We start from the raw sequence: 17,806 nt of genomic DNA on the forward strand, positions 1-17,806 counted from the left end.
GGGGGGGGGGGGGGGTTTAAAATCGGGTCCAAAATTTCGCAACGACTCAGGAAAATTTGAAAATCGCGCCGGCCAAAAAGTCGCTCAGTGGGGGGAGGGGGGGGGGGGGGGGGTAAGCGGACACTTTTTTTTTTGGGGGGGGGGGGGGGGGAGTCCAAAAAAGAGGACACTTTTTTTTTTTTTTTGGTCTCGAAATTTGAAAATTTGACATTTTGCTCCCTTGGGGGGGGGGGGGGTAAGGTCACCTTTCTTAGGTCAGTCATGGGGGTAATTTTTTTTTTTTTTTTTTTTTTTTTAAATAATTAAAAAAAAAAATTTTTAAAAATCCAAAGGGGGGGGGGGGTTTAGGGATTTCTTAGGGGGGTTAACACACATAAAAATACCAAAGGGGGGGGGGGTTTAACCCCCCTAACACCCCCCCCCTAACACCCCCCCCCCCTGCGTACGCGCCTGCCATCAATGGTAAGTTTTATGCAACGGGGTCCTGGTTTCTCAATTGCGTAATCAAGCTAAATGACAGGGTTTTTTCTCACTTTATTGAATCAGTGGATAATTATGTAGTTTTCGTCATTAAATATAGGCCCTATATGACAGTAAAAAAAAGGAAGAAAAAAAAAAAGACACGAAGAGACCACCTCACTGCCTAAACATGGTCATTTCAATATTATCGGGGGGGGGGTGGTTTTAAATTCTCCTCCCCCCCCCCCCCCCCCCTGCATAGGCTTATGTATACTTAAATAATTCCAAAATACACCTTTCAGGTTCAAGTTCACTTTATTCACTTTATTCAATACTTTCATTAAAAATATACAAGGAAAACAAACATATAAAAGTTAGAATATAATACATGTATCAATATATAACGTGAGGATAACACAAGTGGAGAAGACATGATGGACAAGGGAAAAACATTTTAAACATGTACATTAATGAAAGTATTTGGAGACTAGACAGGAAGGCTGGGCCTTATATAAAAGTCTGTCTCCAGTAATTGTATAAAAAACTAAGTACATTATTTAAATTTTGTATTTGTTATAAAAAGTAAGTAAAAAAAGGGGAAATAAAAAATTGCATTCACACATACACTCTCTCCCAAACACACAAACACACACTTTTCTGTCTGATGAACATTAAGAATATAGGTTATTGCACTATTGAGTATTGTCTTAACAAGTACAGTTTAAATTTTCTTTTAAAACTATTTAGTGATGGACTCAGTCGAATATCTATGGGTATGTCATTCCAAATTTTTGGACCCCTGAAAAAAATTGTATTTTGGGAAACTAGTGTCCTTACTCCTGGAATATGAAAATTATTTAAAATCCTGGTCTGGTGGCCATGAATATTCTTATTAAGTTGAAAATATTGTAAAATAGTATTTGGTAAAAGTTTTTTAAAGCATAGATACATAAAAATTGCACATTGATAAACATAAATATCGTTTACTTTTAAAAACTTTAGGTTGTAAAAAAGAGGTAAAGTATGAGCAAGGTATTGGCTGTGCGATATAATTCTTATAATTTTCTTTTGTAAAACTAAAAGCCTATTTGTATTTTGCATACTAGAGCATGCCCATACAAGAATACAATAATTTAAGTGGGGTAATATTAATGTATTATACAAAATTAACAATATTTCTTTAGGTAAAAATTTCAATTTATAAAATATACCAACATGTTTAGCCAATCTATTGCAGACGACACCAGTGTGTTCCTTCCAATTTAATTTATCGTCTATTGTGACCCCTAAAAAAGTTAAATGCGTAACGTGTTCAATAAATGATTCCTTAACTTTAACCTTTATTTGGGTAACATCAATGTGTTTTTTAGTAAAAATCATGAAGTGTGTTTTTTTAATATTGATTACAAGTTTATTTATATATAACCAATCAACCAGTTTAGCAAATTCTGTATTAAAAATATTTTGAAGAGATACAATATCTTGATGGGACATAAACACACTAGTGTCATCTGCAAATAATATCAGTTCTAGCACTTTTGAAACATTGCAAATATCATTTACATATAAAAGAAATAATAATGGCCCAAGAATTGAGCCCTGGGGCACTCCACATCTTATCGCCATTGTCTGTGATTCACATTTTTCCAGAACAACATATTGTTTGCGATTACTTAAATAACTTTTGAACCATTCCAGTACAATACCTCTAAAACCATAACATTCCAATTTTTTTAATAATATTGAGTGATCAAGAGAATCAAAAGCCTTGCTAAGATCTAAAAACAGGCCAATCATTATTTCTTTATTATCAAAGGCATTTGTAACTTTATGAATAAAATCAGTGATGGCAGAAGAAGTAGAGTGTCCCGCTCGAAAACCAAATTGTTTGGGAGTAATAATATCGCACTTTTCCAAGAATTTATATACACGACTATATACACATTTCTCTAAAATCTTTGAAAAAATAGGAAGAATAGATATGGGCCTATAATTTGATAAATTATCATTTGATCCATTTTTATAAATAGGAATAACCTTTGCAATTTTAAGTTTGTCTGGGACAACACCAGTATTTAAAGATAAATTGATAATATCACATAAAGGGTAACATAAAATATGAATAACATTTTTAACCAATGTGATATCCACTCCATCAAAACCAGGACTCTTGCCATTTTTAAGTTTAGAAACAATATTAATAACTTCTTTTGGTGTACACGGAGTAAAAAATGCAGATGAATTATTTTTTATTACATGTTGCATACAGTCCCCAGAATTTACAAAAGAAGAAGACAGTGTATGGCCTATATTTACAAAGTATTTGTTAAAAGCATTACACATTGCTGCTGTCTCATTTATCATTGCATCATTGCACTGAATTGAACTTGGTAGCACCTTCTTCTTTACACCCCTACCCAGTACTCCATTGATTATTTTCCATGTGTTTTTCATATCACCTGCAGCATTTTGAAATTTACCTTTAAAATATGCTCTCTTTGTTTCTTTAATTTCTTCAGTTATCTTATTTCTGAAATTCTTGTATTTTTCATGTCTTTCTGGAGTTGGTTTTTTAACATATCGTCTGTATAAGTAACATTTTTTATTACAGAGCTTACGTAGTGGTTTATTAAACCATGATTTATTTTTGAATTTCTTTTTAACTGACTTTTTTAATTGGAAAGCATGACTCATAAATGTTTAAAAACTTTTGCAAAAAATCATTATAGGCTTCATTAGCATCATGATTTTCAACAGACCAACATACATTCATAATTTTATTTACAAAAAGCTGTGAATTTTCTTCATTAAAATCACGTTTAACAGAAGCATTTTCCTTTTTTATTTGTAACTGTAGATTTGAGATTGAAAAAACTGGAAAGTGATCACTGACATCACCGAGGATAACACCTGCAAATATTTCTTCTAAATCATTAGTCAAAATATTATCTAACAAGGAAGCAGAATGATTGGTTACACGTGTTGGAGTATGAATAAGAGGGTAGATGTTGTTCAACATACAAACATCAAGAAATTCATTGACTCTCTTGCAAGATGTAACTAAGTAATATCATCCTCATTTGTCCCTCGAATTATGTTTTCCAATCCTACAAAGGATATGGTAACAGATAGTTATGATTTTGCTCTCACTGATTCATGATGTAGCATAAAAAAGAGCCTAAACATTTTTTATCTCGATATTTTTGGTGGACCTCATCAAATCGTGGGCCGCTATGAACGGGGCAGTAGCTATAGAGTGTCTCAATCTTGTATATCCACCTTCTTTTCACCCTTTGTATTTTGCCTTTTTTCCCTAAAAAGTGAACTTTTGGTTATTTCCCTTTCACTTTAAACAACGCTCTGGCGCATCCGTTACTAAATAACAATTAAACAGAATAGCACTTATTTCAACTTTTTAGTTGCGCTAAACCTAACCTAAAACTGAAATTGCACCCGAACCCTAATACCTAACCCTCTACAGTTTGAAATGCAATCAGGAGCAACTGCCGAATCAGCGAGGGGTAGCACAGTCGACCCGTGTCTCCTCCCTTTGGAAACTCGATTGGCTTTACACCACTTCACAGTATTTTTTCAATCGTGCACACCCCCTTTACAAAAGGTTTCCACCGTTTCTGTAGCCTCCGGCGAGCTGGATATTGTATTGGTATTTGTGACTGGGCGGTATGCTTGGTGAAAGTGGACTCTTCCATCAATTTTCAAAGCAGATTTTCACATTAAAAAAGATAGCTTTCTCGTATTCTTCTTAAATGGCTGGCCATTATACAACAAACTGACATGCCTTTAATCCAACGTACAGTTCGCAAACTCCACGATCTCTCATTGGTCAGTCTACCCCTGTCGGTGACTCATCAATGAATAAAACATAAAACAAAAGTTTACATGAGAATTTGAAGGAAAAAAACACTGAGACGTGCCGGAGAAACGTCTCTGCACTCAAAGGCGTATGAAAATTACCAAAAGCTACCCCCCCCCCCAAAAAAAAAAGGAGAAAATCCCATTGATTTGAAATTTGCCGACAAGTGCATTTGAGAATCCTTTCATGCTAATAAATATATAGTCGCTTGTAAATACAAAATCATTTCATTACATACTGAAATATTCCAACTAGGGTAAAACGAATAATCCACCAAGTAATTGAAAAATGTCTAAAAATTATTGATTATAAAAGAGTCGTTTGCAGTGACCTGAATTGTATTCTATGGATTATAATGAGGCGTAATGAAAATAATAAAAGTGCCAGGTTTGTCTTTAATAATAACCGCAAGTTAAAAAGATTTATTTTCCCCTTAGTAATCATTTAAGCACAAAGCTGATTGACATTTCTTGTTTGAAATGTAAATTCATCAAATTAATCTTTTTCAATTTCCGTTTTAGAATTTACTAAAATTAAAACTTTATCTTGTAATTCTATTTAATTACTTCCAATCCATTTCACTAAGAACGATTTAATCCCCGACTTGCGTATCACATTACCCCTCTGAAAGTCTCAGATCCTTGCTCTTATTAATTTTTTTGAAATCCAGAAACCCTATGAATATAATTACCGGACGGTCTTGTATAATTGGACTTCTTAATTTGACGAACCACCTGAGACGCATTTATTAAATTGTAATTTTTACATATACTTGCACCCTGGATTTTCATTTTTCAATTTGTCTTAGTTATTCTATTATTTTTATTGGTATTGTTTTTACAAAAGTATGTGACAGATTCTGGTTCTTTTTTGCTTGATTAGAAAAGCACGATAACTTAAGATATTATAATATGGATGGAAGTCCTTCTTCTTTTTCTTCTTCTTTTTTTCCCCCATTATTTCTTCTTGCTGTTATTATTTTTGTATTTATGTTTTTATTGGTATGTGAAATCTGACCAGCAGCACAGGGTGAATGAGTCGGCTTACAACTAGAATTTAAAAAAATAGATATTATATACCTATATATATATATAACCCTACATGGTACATTAAGCGGACATCATAAAAATCCTAACCCTAACCCTAACCCTAACCCTAACCCTAACCCTAACGTCTACTTAATGACTCATTTTTCATTCAAAATGTCACTCCAATGACACCTTTAGTGGAATTACATATTTATAGAGAGATATATAAACAAATTGGGCCTTCTATGAGAAATAAAACGTAAAAAACGTTAAGAGGACACCATATTGTCCTTCTAATATGTCTACTTAATGACTCATTTTTTCACTCCAAATGTCCCTCTAATGACGCCTTTAGTAAAATATATATATATATTATATATATATATATCTCAAATCAGTATCAACGAATGGTACATTGAACACAAGGGCCCGAATTGAAAACGCGTCATATGACGTACGAAAACCAAGGTTTGTCGACAAACCTCCTTTGTGAATTCGGGCCATAACGTCTGTGAACGCTTTTAGAAAATGATACAAAACCGTAAACTGGGTAAAAGGAATATGATTGGGGTGAAACATGTACAGCAAATGGGAAGAGTGTATTTATAGACAGGATCCTGTTCTTCCATGAACCATGCACACTTTAAAAATATTATTTTATTCATCCTCTTTCCAAAAGGGCATGAATAATTTCTGGGGGAAAATACGTCCCCCCCCCCCCCCCCCAAATGACTTGCAGTTTTTATTCTCTTCTCTTCGCACGGTACACAATATAAACGAAAAAGGAAACTTGAAATAGTTCAACAAAATAGATACGAGACTCAATCTCTACTACAATATTGTTTTATTAACAATTTCAAAAATGTTGTCAATATCAATTATGGAATGCATGTGCAACAAATAAGTGTAAAATAGCCCTTTTTACTGTGACATGAACCAAAAGATCGTACCTTTTGTATATATCGAGTGATGTAATCTATGTCTTAGTTTCATTATGTAAATGACAAATTTCAAAAGTACATTAAACAATTTTTCAAATGACCTAGAAATGATTTGAGGCATAATACCCCCCCCCCTTCTGTCCATCACGATCTTTTTTTTCTTCAAAAGAGGTCTTGTAGTTTTAGATAGAGATCCTTGCTTATATATTTGTTTTCTTCTGATCCCTTATATAATATATAATGTAAAGACTTTAAAAAAAAAAAATACTTAATAAAGCGTGCAACAACAAAAAATTCTTTGAAATATCTGAAAGGCATGGTCTTCGAATGTCAATAATTATTGACATATACTGTTATGTATTTAATTGAAACGTTCGTGCATGCGTAATGCTGCTGATAAGGGAAGAAATGGACAAAGTAGTAAAGTAATAAACAGTGCTTACACAGGTCAAGAAGTGTTCTTGAGGCATCTACATGTACATGTTTATGATATAAACACCTGGTTTTCTTCTAATATCTAGTAAAACTACTGATCAATTAAAGTTTAAATAGGTAAAATATCATACAAAGGCAATTTTCTGTTGCACTGATAATAGACATGTGTGAATTTTAATTCAGAAACATTTCCAACTGAGATATTCAAAGTTGAGTGCATAAGCTCTTACTCAAGTTATCTATTAGTAGACAAACCATTAAAGAAAAAAAAAGGGTTTTAAAAAGACATAAATTTTAAAAAAATACAGAAAAGCTATTTTGTTCGACCCCTTTGATTTATAATTACACTAAAACGTGAACATAAATATTTTTTAAAGTCTTCAAATATAGACGTTGTACACAACTTGTTTGCGTATATTGTCCTGCTAAAGGTCATATGGTCTTTAATGATAACAAAATAAACAAAGTAGTATATTTCAACTAAGAAAGATAATTACATCAAAATGAATACTATCATCTATTTATCATTCTAAAAAGGATAATCATAACAAAATAAACACTATATTCTATTCTACAACGAGAGATGTGTTATTCTGAAATGGCAAGACTTTACCTTGATAGATAATGTTCAATAAAAAATACTGGTTTTAAACATTCATTTTTCTTGTTCTATACATCAATTTAAAGCAACAAAAGAAAAAGAAAATAGAAAAAAGGTTTTTGTTTTGTTCGATCTGGTTGGAATCTACAATATAGTTTAGATAGTTGTCTATAAAACTATTTAATTTGCTTTGAAAATATAGACACATTTTACTTGACAAGGTATGCTAAGCAACAGAAACTAGAAGAAAAATCTGTTTTACATAAGTCCCTGCGGATTTTAAGTTAATTGTCATACGTTTGCCACTACACAATTTTTTCCACTATTCTTTTCTACAATTACATACATGGTTCATAATTGCATAAAATGTGAGAACACAGACCCCGCACTCCCATCCTATGAAGAGTTGCCATTGATTTGAATTTATTACAACTGAACTTAAGATTGATTTCAATCCCCCCCCCCCCCCCCACCCTCAATACATAAGAGATGCAAGAATGTGTGTTGTGAACATAAAGATCATTAAAATATGTTTATTAGATAGGGGTCCAGGATACAAAAACGAAACTTGGAACCTACTGCTTGTTGAACTAATTTTGCTATGTCAATCTATGCCAGAACAAGTTACAACTATACACCACTAATGGTTCCTCAGATGAGATATAAATGTAAGACTTAAAATCTACAGTTTGTATTTACATGCATGTTCCTTTTGTTCGTTACTTTATTCATATTGACGGAAAATAAAATAAAGTGATACTGAAAGTGAAACTTAAATCTTTACATTGACCTCTATGACCTTTGACCTTTGCAGTAAATGGTGACATACTAGTAATACAAAGGCTGAAATTCACGACTCACAGGGTTCTCCACATATAGCGATGACACATGCTCTGGCGACATCATTGCTCCCCAGTCAATTTCTAAAACTAATTGAAGTCCTAACTTCAACCCTAGAACTAAGACTATTATATACCTCAACCCCATAATTAATCCTAAACTTATGCTAAACTCTAATCGGGTTCAGCTCAATGCCTGAAGCAAATGTCTCTCGAGCACAAGTAGAAACATCCAAAGCAGGCCGATGGATAAACAGACAACCCTAAAACATCATGCCTCTGTAATCACCATTTTTTGGTGGAAGCATGTAAATGTGATATAGAAATGATGATTTATATCACTACTTAATCATCCTTAAGCATTTTGTTCTTAGGAACAGGTATCCTTGTTCCATTCCTCTCAATATACATCAACAGGGTATCTAGATACTCACAATATGCAAAGAGATTCTATATGATTATAATCATATGCTGTTCTTGTATAGTGCATATATCTTATTATGATATAAACGTCCTTCTTTGCTTCAAAAGAACTTTGGATATTGGTACCCCGGCTTAAGCTCTGGCAACCGTAGCACTCAATAGATTCAAGAAATAAACCCTACTAGGTACCCACTTACTACACCTGAGTTGAGTGTGGCAAATGAAGATTAATGTTTTGCCAAAGGACATTAGTGCTACTGCAAGGGATTCAAAACCCATAACCATGTGGTTTACAGTCCAGAGACTTATCCACAAGAGCACAACATCTCTTGGAAGTTATTTTCGTCCTACTTTAACTGATTCTTTTTAAGACTGCAGTCTATGTTCCTAAAATAATGACAGATATTTTTAAAACTACGTCTGTCAAATTTCCTGATGGACAGGGGAAGACTGTGATCATTTATTCATAAATCTGAATTACACTTCAGAGATATAAATATGACTGAGCAAAATTGTCAAGAATACACTACTTCAAAATCCTTTACAGCACAATACAAAATTGTGCATTTATATACATAATGGGTAATCTCAAATGTTCAACCATAATCTAGGTACAGAATGAAACTAAATAAAAATATTTGTGAAAATTGAAGGAAAAAAAAATCCTTAAAAGGAACTATAATAGGTAACATATAACACATACCAAAAAAGCTGTAAAAAAAAATCATATAAAACAAATTGCACATCTGATGTGGAAGAGGGCAACAGAAAAAGGAGGTGATAATTTCAAGAGTACCTCCTGCCCATCTTATGATGCAAGTCTTTTAAGATTGCAAATGGAAGATCTAATATATGAATTACCATACTACTTGAGAAGCAAATATAATAGACTACATGCTGTATTGCGTATTCACGTTCTTGCTCTTTTCACTTTTGCTTTATGAAAATTACATACACACACACAAAACGCTTCACTAATCTTTCTATCCAAGTGATCATAAAGAAATGAAAAAATATTACAATTCTCTGCATTTTCTTGTAGAATATTCAAGTTATTCAAAATGTATCAATCAATTGATATTGAAAAACCATCATAAAACATTTGGAGTTTTTAGCTTCATCATATGAAGCTATTGCTAAGTGTATTATAAATCAAGGTAAAATAAATTGAAAAGAATCTACTAATGCATTATAATGTTAAGGTTAATCATGACAAAGACACTACAGTCATTTCTAGCATACAAAGTAGTGAGTATTGAGTTGCTATAAAGCTTTGAAAGAAAAGAAGAGTGGCTATGAAGCCAAGAAAGTATTTCTAATAAGTTGAAAAAAGAAAATATATAACAATGATAAATGAAATTTTAGAATAAAATGCGAGAGAAATCTTGGATATGAACTATTGTTTATATTTTTTTTTAAACTCAAATTTGTAATAAAATTTTAGACAAAATTAGTCCATTGCTGAAATAGTTGTTTAATACAATCCAAAAACCAGCAATTAACTCATAGCCTGTCATAAGGCTGCATGCACACTATTGTTAAGGTGCCATGTACACGCTAGCAAGCTATTGCTCCTCTGCTTCTTGCATGATGGCACGCAAATGTAATAGCAGTTATTGTTCATGCCCATTGGACTGTGCCTAGTGTTTTGCACGCGCTATTCATAGAACCATCGCGTTAATCAGATTATCTCCAAAACAATGTGGCACGGGGGGATTTGGGGCTTGGCACAATGGGGATTAGCCCTGTGGCAGAATAAGAGTTAAAATAACAACAACATAGGTATTCACTTTCCATTTCACTTTACTAATATGAAATAATTCAGAAAAAAGCGTCCAATTTCTCCTTTTCTTACAATGACACAGATCTAAAAAATAAAAAATTGGTAAGGTAGAAATTCATTTATAAAAAGAGTTATGACGTCTGTTCCGATTGTGTGTTATCCTTTTCTGATTTCCTTTTCCGAACTGTCTGATCACCACTGTTCCCTTCATCAATTGCTCCTTCTCCTTCTCCTTCCTTGTCCTCTTCTTCCTCTTCCTTTTTCCTTTCATCTGCCGTGCCTTCACCATCTTGAGGGAGTTGGGAGTATGCGATCTCTTGTCTTGTTGGAGGCTTCACAGGGAAAAAGAAGTCTGCTACCATCACTAGGATCTAAATAACACATCACAAGAAATAAGAAGATAATAGACAAGGTTATTATTGTATCTGTATCTATATTCCTTTATGGTTTCCAATACTTTCCATAAATTTGTGAAGTTACTATTTGTAAAGTAATATCAAATACAGTGGCTAAATGTGATTGCCAAGGGGTATCAAAAGACCATTTCTTGACAGTGGGTGTTAGATCAAATTTGCTTGACATAATTTCCAACTAGCAAAAGAGAAGGTAATCACTTTTTTTCTGACAAGGTTGAATAACCTTCCAATATTCTATGATGCCTTTCCCAGTTACACTGCAGGGGACAGATTGCAGAAAAGTTGTGTGTTTATATATATATATATATATATATATATATATATTAAGAAGGCCTCAAAAGCCGAAAGCTCGTAATAAACTTGTAAATACAGCTACGTCTCACGTTCCTAGACCATTTTCTTCACAAATATATATATATATATATATATTTATATTAGTTGATTGGTCATAAAAAACATGCAAATTGTCCTTCATTACCAAGTGCAGATAAAGACTAATCTATGCACAATCGAACAACTTTAATCTCTCCAAAGTAAACAGTACCTCGAAACAGAATTCACAGTTTCCGCATTTACAGTGAAAAGACGGATAGATCTTACCATCCCTCGTATAAAACCAAGCAAAGAGGGAGAACATAAAATAGAAGGGAATATCTTACCATTCCAAGTATTAGACCAATCATGACAGTCACTACAGCAAAGAACCCATAAGAGCTCCAGGAAGGAAACCCATACTCCTCTGTCAGTATTGTATGTGTTATCTAGGATGAAAAGGTGATACATTTGAGGTAATTCTGAGTAAATGCAGAAACTTAATATCATGACCTTGATACAGAAATACCAATTTAATTATGGAATTTAACTCAAAACTTGAATAAGTAGGTGTAGCCTACAGGCTACAGTATATTCAAAATATGAGCTTCAAATACTACTTATATAAAGAGATACTGCTAGTTTAAATACACTCTTAACTGACATAACACTATGTGTGTTGAGACTACTCAACTCACGGGTACCAGCTTGCATAGAATAGGGCTCTCATTGAACCCAAGTCTGATTGGGTTCTATGCACGCTGGATTGACATTTCTTTTTTTCTTCACACTCCTTATCCTTTCACCCATATGCTGGGTAAATATTTTGAGATTTTTAAATTTGTATATACATTCTACATGTCCATAAATTATTTTGTTAGGTGATTGGTACAATTTATGTCCATATAGCAAGAACAGTCAAACCTGCTTTAGTGACCGCCTGTCTACAAAGACCACATTTTTTGTTTCCCTTGAAAATGGTTTCTCATTGAAACATGTACTTAATGAATCTGTCTACATAGACCACCCTTTGTGTTTCCCTTTGGCGGTCGCTATCTAGACAGGTGTGACTGTAGCTTGCCAACATAGAATCACCAAATTACTTATATAGTCATGGATTGACAAACCTACATTGTTCACATTACAGATATGTCCTATCCTTTGGCATACAAGTAGTAATGCGACAAATATTGTGGGGTGGTGGAGAAGGCCGGGGGAGGGGGGGGGGGGGTAGCCAGATTCCCCAAGAAACCTATGTATGGTTGGGACCCAATCCAATCCGAGTCTGCACAATATGAAACAACACAAGGTCTGAAAGCATAACATTGAAAAGTATCAGGACATGAACTCGCATGATAGCCTGAAAATGGTCAAAAGACTTACCCTCACAAGCATGGACATCTTAAACACCCATGAGAGAATCGTCATTCTGGAAAATAAAAATAGTCAGATTTCAACAATTACAACATGAATTTAAAAAAGTATATAAAACAGTTTTCCATATCACCATGACTCGAACTTTGTCTTCTAATATCATATTCTTTCTGAATGCATAGAAGAAAAAGTACTGTAAAATGGCGACTGGCTGGAATGCTCCCCAGGGAGTGGAGAATGTGCATACATTGTGTGCGCGGAACCTTGAATCCGATGACCGGGGTAATAATATATATGTAAAGCGCTTAGACACATCGTTGTATCGATGTATTTGGCGCTGTCTTGGTTTTTTTTTAGCTGGTGTTGGTACATGGTGCAATTCATAATTATTCCATTGTTTCTTTCCTTGCATATTTGTTTTCTATCATCTACCAAATCATTATTATAACACCTAGGAAGATGTCTTGACAAAACCCATATATTTTTTTTTAAATCTCTACCAAATTTAGTTCTATCATTCATAATTCATGCTATACCAAATGCAGTTAGTTTATATGGAGTTGCAGGTCTTTTATTCAATGAATTAAATAGAAGTATGTGAACTGAAATTAAAATATAACAAATGTGAATGTATGAAATGGGATAAAGTGTATGGAAACTCAAATGAAAGACTTAGGCAAATGGTCATATAGCTGTGATGTAATATACGGTAGGTCAACTCTTTCATGTATCTGGATATTAAAGTCTCATATGAAATAAAGAACAAAGCTCACTTTATAGACAAAATGTGAAGACAATCCATAAATAAACATGACCCATCTCACATTTTTTCAGGATTTATATCTTGATTCTCTGTGTTTGCAGTCAGAAAAACTTAATAAAGGTACAATAGCCTTACAACATATTTTTTTGCGCAATCAACACAAACCACTTGCAAAAGAGTAAAAAGTGAGTTTTTGTTCTTACGCAATAGAGTTTGGAGACTGCCATCCAGCTACAGGCTCAATTTCCTCATATTTTCTCTCTTCTACAAGACTGATCAGGTCATCTTTGGTGCGCGGGCCAAGGTACCTTCTGAAAATTCCATCTTTCGCACTACATCAGGATAAATGAAAAAAAAGATGAAATGGTCAATAATATTAGAGAATCAATACATTTTTAGTGTTAATACTGTTGTTTTTTTAATATTTATATTCATATTTGATATATTTACAATATGGAGTGACATGGTTCAATACATAATTTTGTTCATGTCAGGGGTCATAGATCTTTCGAAGTTATGAAACCTTGAGTCTGCAAAGGATTAAAAAAGTTTTTAAACTAATCACGTTTGTACTCTATTTTTCAGAAACGCACACACACACACACACACACCCAAATTGACCAATTCCTTGGCAGAATAAAGATGCAGCAAGACCTATACTCTCCTGTATCAAAAAGGGGAGGTAAATCCTCTAAAAATCTTCCATCAGGGCCACCTCACTGATATTTTATAACATTAATGATCTTAAGATACATTCTGAATGTCCCTTTGGCGTTCATGCCCCTCAGAATTTCATCATTGACAACATTATAAGGACAGGAAATGAATGCATCCTCAAGAGCAGGAAGCAATAACTGGAAACTTTATTGTAGGAGATAACAGTTTGTGAATGAGACAGATTTCCAGGAAATAGAGGATATCCCTCTATTTCAGGTGAATATCCAAGAATAGGATACACAGGCTCTGGTCAAATCTTATCATTTAGTCCCTCGATGGTAACACAATCTTATATATAGATAATTGGATATCATGATATCTGCTTGATTTTTGTCAACATTCCTATAATTTTACTTTACAATGCCCCTTGAAATGGATTTTCAACATGTATGTTCAACAGTTTAATACAGCCTTTTAAAGATAATATTGAGATTCGCTTGAAAAAGTACACCAAGTCGAAATATGACAGGCAAAAATATATTAATTCATCTTTCTCTGGATTAATGCAAACATTGACTAATTCAAGTTAAGACTGGATGAATGAATATGAAAAAATAAAATCTGTATACTTCTCTTGATAGAGCTGATGCAGCAGAGCTTTAAAAATTAAACTTTAAATAACAAACACATGTGTTAATTTTAATACAAAAGTTTTTTTCAATAGGAATTATAGGACGTTGGATAACTTGCACTTAGGCCTGTTTCGTGAAATGATACCCTGTGGTTTTAATCTCTCTCTCTCTGTCTCTGTCTCTTTCCCCTCTCTCTATCTCCTAACTTCTTTCTCTCTTCTCCCTCTCTTTCTTTTTTCTTCTCTCATCCCACCCCCCCCCCCCCCCTCTCTCTGTCTCTCTCACTCTCTTCCCCTCTGAAGATACACACTTACTGGAAGATTGATGGCAAAGACGTAACCGCAAAGCGTCCACTTAACCCAGGTTCCTCTGTGACATCCACCTCAGCAATGTTGGTGTTGAGTTCTTGACTCCAATCAGAAAGCTCCTTCCATACTGGCATGATGGACTTGCATGCCGGACACCATGGAGCATAACTAAAAAAAACAAGATTAACATGTAGGGCTTTGCCCACTTTTGATATGACCGCACAATCTACACGATAATATTAAAAGCATCAATCTCTAGCCTGTTGGTTTTGGAAAGCTGGATGCACGCATGGGTGATGCTAAATTTTAGTGCACTAATACCTGTTCACTCGCAATGACAATGTGTGAACGCGAGTAGGCGTAGAACCGTTAGCGCACTATAATTCAGCATCTCACATTACATTTCAGTGCTGTCCGAAACCAACAGGTTAGAGGTCAACGCATATATCATGTAAATCAAGTTGCCATATTCCATGTGCACAGCGTCATGAGTTAGACCTATACTTCAGCTTATAATTTCATATTATAGATATATCGACTGCTGTGAGAGGACTGGCTTTTTTATAGGCTCAAGGGGACGTTGCATCCTCCCATGATGCCCGAGGCGCGCCTGGGTGGGGGGCTTGCCGAGACTGAATGTTACAATCATTTGGGAATCCCAGACAAAAAGCACTGTATGGTATCCACAAACTAAGTTTGAACACCAATTTCGACCAATCAGATGGCTAGATTTCTAAAGAGAGGTAGATCTAGTCGGTGCTTGTTCAGAAACCTATCCAAAATGGTGGGTTGCGGGCGGGCGCGCACGCGCCTGTGTGAAGTTATCTACCCTAATGAGGATCTGAGACTTTACGGTAGAAACCTTCACACAGGCGCATGTCCGCCCAGAACCCACAATTGGTACGTACTTGTATTGTGCAGCGGTTTGCCGTGAAACCTGTGAAACCTGTGAAAAAGTGTATAGAGTAAAGGAGGGGGTTTTCGACCACTTTTCGATTACCATTAGAAAGAGTTGACACAGCTAGATACGAGGTTTAATTGTGAAGATGACCGTAAACTGCGTGAGGGTTTGTTTGTATTCCTCGGTTAATTCTTGCAGATAAATTGGTGCCAATTCATGAATGCATTTATAAGTTAAAACTAAGATTTTGTACATAATGCGGTACGTCACCGGCAACCAATTATGCAATTCGCGAAGTACTGGGGTGATGTGTTTACAAGAACGAGTGCGTGTAATAAGCCTGGCAGTAGAGTTTTGGATTCTTAATCAGTTAATACAGATACAAATTTTAATAAACATTCTGGCTAAATGTATATAATCTTGTAAATAACTGATGTGACAAGAGGAGAGCCAAGACGTTGAACTTGAAACTGTATACGATTACGACTGCAAAATGCTGTGAACTTACTAACAGGAGTAGACACAGTTGGGACTAATAATAAATTTTCAGAATAAATTGGGATCTACGTACAATTTGATAAGCCATTCTCCTTCCAGTGTCCTCGACCAGTCCTTGTCTGTAATCTTCACAACATTTGTCTTTCCTGATTCTCCATAGCGGAATACACATATCAGGAAAAGTAAGATAAACACTTCACGTTTTGGGTACATTTTTGCCGGTTAACTTTCAGAAAAATTGGAAAAAATAGTTATTCACGGATGTGTATTGTAGATTTAAATCAGCAACAAAGATTATCAATGACGTTAATTGCAACGGCAGTGTTCAACTCAGATGCCATAAAACGACTGGACTACAAGTCAATCCAAATCAGCACCAGCACTCCTTCCTCAAAAGTCCACGTGTAAAAACATCGGTGGTAGACAAGATACCGAGAGAGAGAGAGAGAGAGAGAGAGAGAGAGAGAGAGAGAGAGAGAGAGAGGGGGGGGGGGGGGGAGGGGGGGGAGGGGGGAGGGGGGGGGGAGGGGGGGGGGGGGGGGAGGGAGAGAGAGAAAAAGAGGGAGATAGAGGGAAAAGGGGGAGGGGGAGGCCCTGGTTGAAGCATGAGGTTTCTTATTGGAGGATTGATGTAAAATCTCTAATTCTCGTCTATGTCTCCTCACATCAAGAAAGTTTACAAGTCTTTTCTAATGTAGAAAACTGATTACTATTACTTTATTTTTCATCTATAAAGCATTTTTGTTTAATGTTTGCAACCAGATCCATATCGAAGGGAATAATTTCTGCTCATGGGATAGGGAAATGGGGGGGGGGGGGGGATCGCGCAGACCCCCTCCCCCCCCCCCCCAAAAAAAAAAGAAAAGTGAAGATACTACCTACGCCTCTAATGTAAATGTACAATGTTTCGCGGTTACGAAAGGTGAATTCATATACATGTGATTTATTGAAGAATCTAATAAGCGAGTTCGTAATTAGGATTTGCGCATGTTCAGATAAAGGTCATTCGTTCCCAAATTGAGACGAATAACTATATCGTGCTCATGAAAGTTATGTATTTAGTATATGTACCGACAGTACATTTATCTGATACACAGGTGGAAGTATTCTTCTCAAGAGGGCAAACAAAAGGTATTCATGAAGCACCTCCATCACTTCGCCAGTGATTATTCTAAAATGCACAAGTGGGACGTTGTTTCTGTAAAGGTGATTTGTGTTTTAACAAGCTGTGCTTTTTTAACAGACCACCTCTTTTTCCACATTTGTTAAAGTCTTTATAACTGTTTCATTGTTAATGTATTTATGCTAGTTTACGATGAACTTGTTACTACTGTTACTGAATGAAATGTTTTTTTTATGCAAGTGGAAAGAAATAAATAAATCTTGAATCTTGAATCTTGACGCCACGTATCCATAGTGTAAAAGATCTGTGGATATTTGGTGGTCATGCGTTCCGAAGCTATTTACGAGCTGGCCTGTATCCCCTTCATATAAGAATCATTGATAATTGAGCTTACTGTAGTGAAATGTTATCAGATGCTTCTTCACACGAACATAAAATT

The 17,806-nt window shown here is 34.9% G+C and overlaps 1 protein-coding gene across 1 annotated transcript; it reads right to left on the reverse strand.

Moving 5' to 3' along the window:
• Positions 1-6,188: 6,188 nt before the first annotated feature.
• Positions 6,189-16,594, reverse strand: LOC582904 (thioredoxin-related transmembrane protein 1). The gene is made up of 6 exons (XM_782837.5): positions 16,318-16,594; positions 14,852-15,013; positions 13,452-13,580; positions 12,495-12,540; positions 11,459-11,560; positions 6,189-10,754 (listed from the first exon to the last, which is right to left on the reverse strand). The coding sequence occupies exons 1-6, from the start codon at positions 16,455-16,457 to the stop codon at positions 10,515-10,517; spliced, it is 819 nt and encodes a 272-aa protein (XP_787930.3). The 5' UTR covers positions 16,458-16,594; the 3' UTR covers positions 6,189-10,514.
• Between the last annotated feature and the right edge of the window lie 1,212 nt (positions 16,595-17,806).

This window comes from Strongylocentrotus purpuratus, unplaced genomic scaffold (genome assembly GCF_000002235.5).
Source record: "Strongylocentrotus purpuratus isolate Spur 01 unplaced genomic scaffold, Spur_5.0 spur5_scaffold_5, whole genome shotgun sequence".
Taxonomy (NCBI): Eukaryota; Metazoa; Echinodermata; class Echinoidea; order Camarodonta; family Strongylocentrotidae; genus Strongylocentrotus; species Strongylocentrotus purpuratus.

Bases quoted from the DNA above. Each gene is read 5' to 3' on its own strand.
- LOC582904 (XM_782837.5), bottom strand. From the start codon at position 16,457: ATGTACCCAAAACGTGAAGTGTTTATCTTACTTTTCCTGATATGTGTA. The intron at 15,014-16,317 runs GTACGTAGATCC...TGTTTTTTTTAG, and splicing joins GGAGAATGGCTTATCAAATT to TTATGCTCCATGGTGTCCGG. The intron at 10,755-11,458 runs GTAAGATATTCC...TGTGTTATTTAG, and splicing joins TTGGTCTAATACTTGGAATG to ATCCTAGTGATGGTAGCAGA.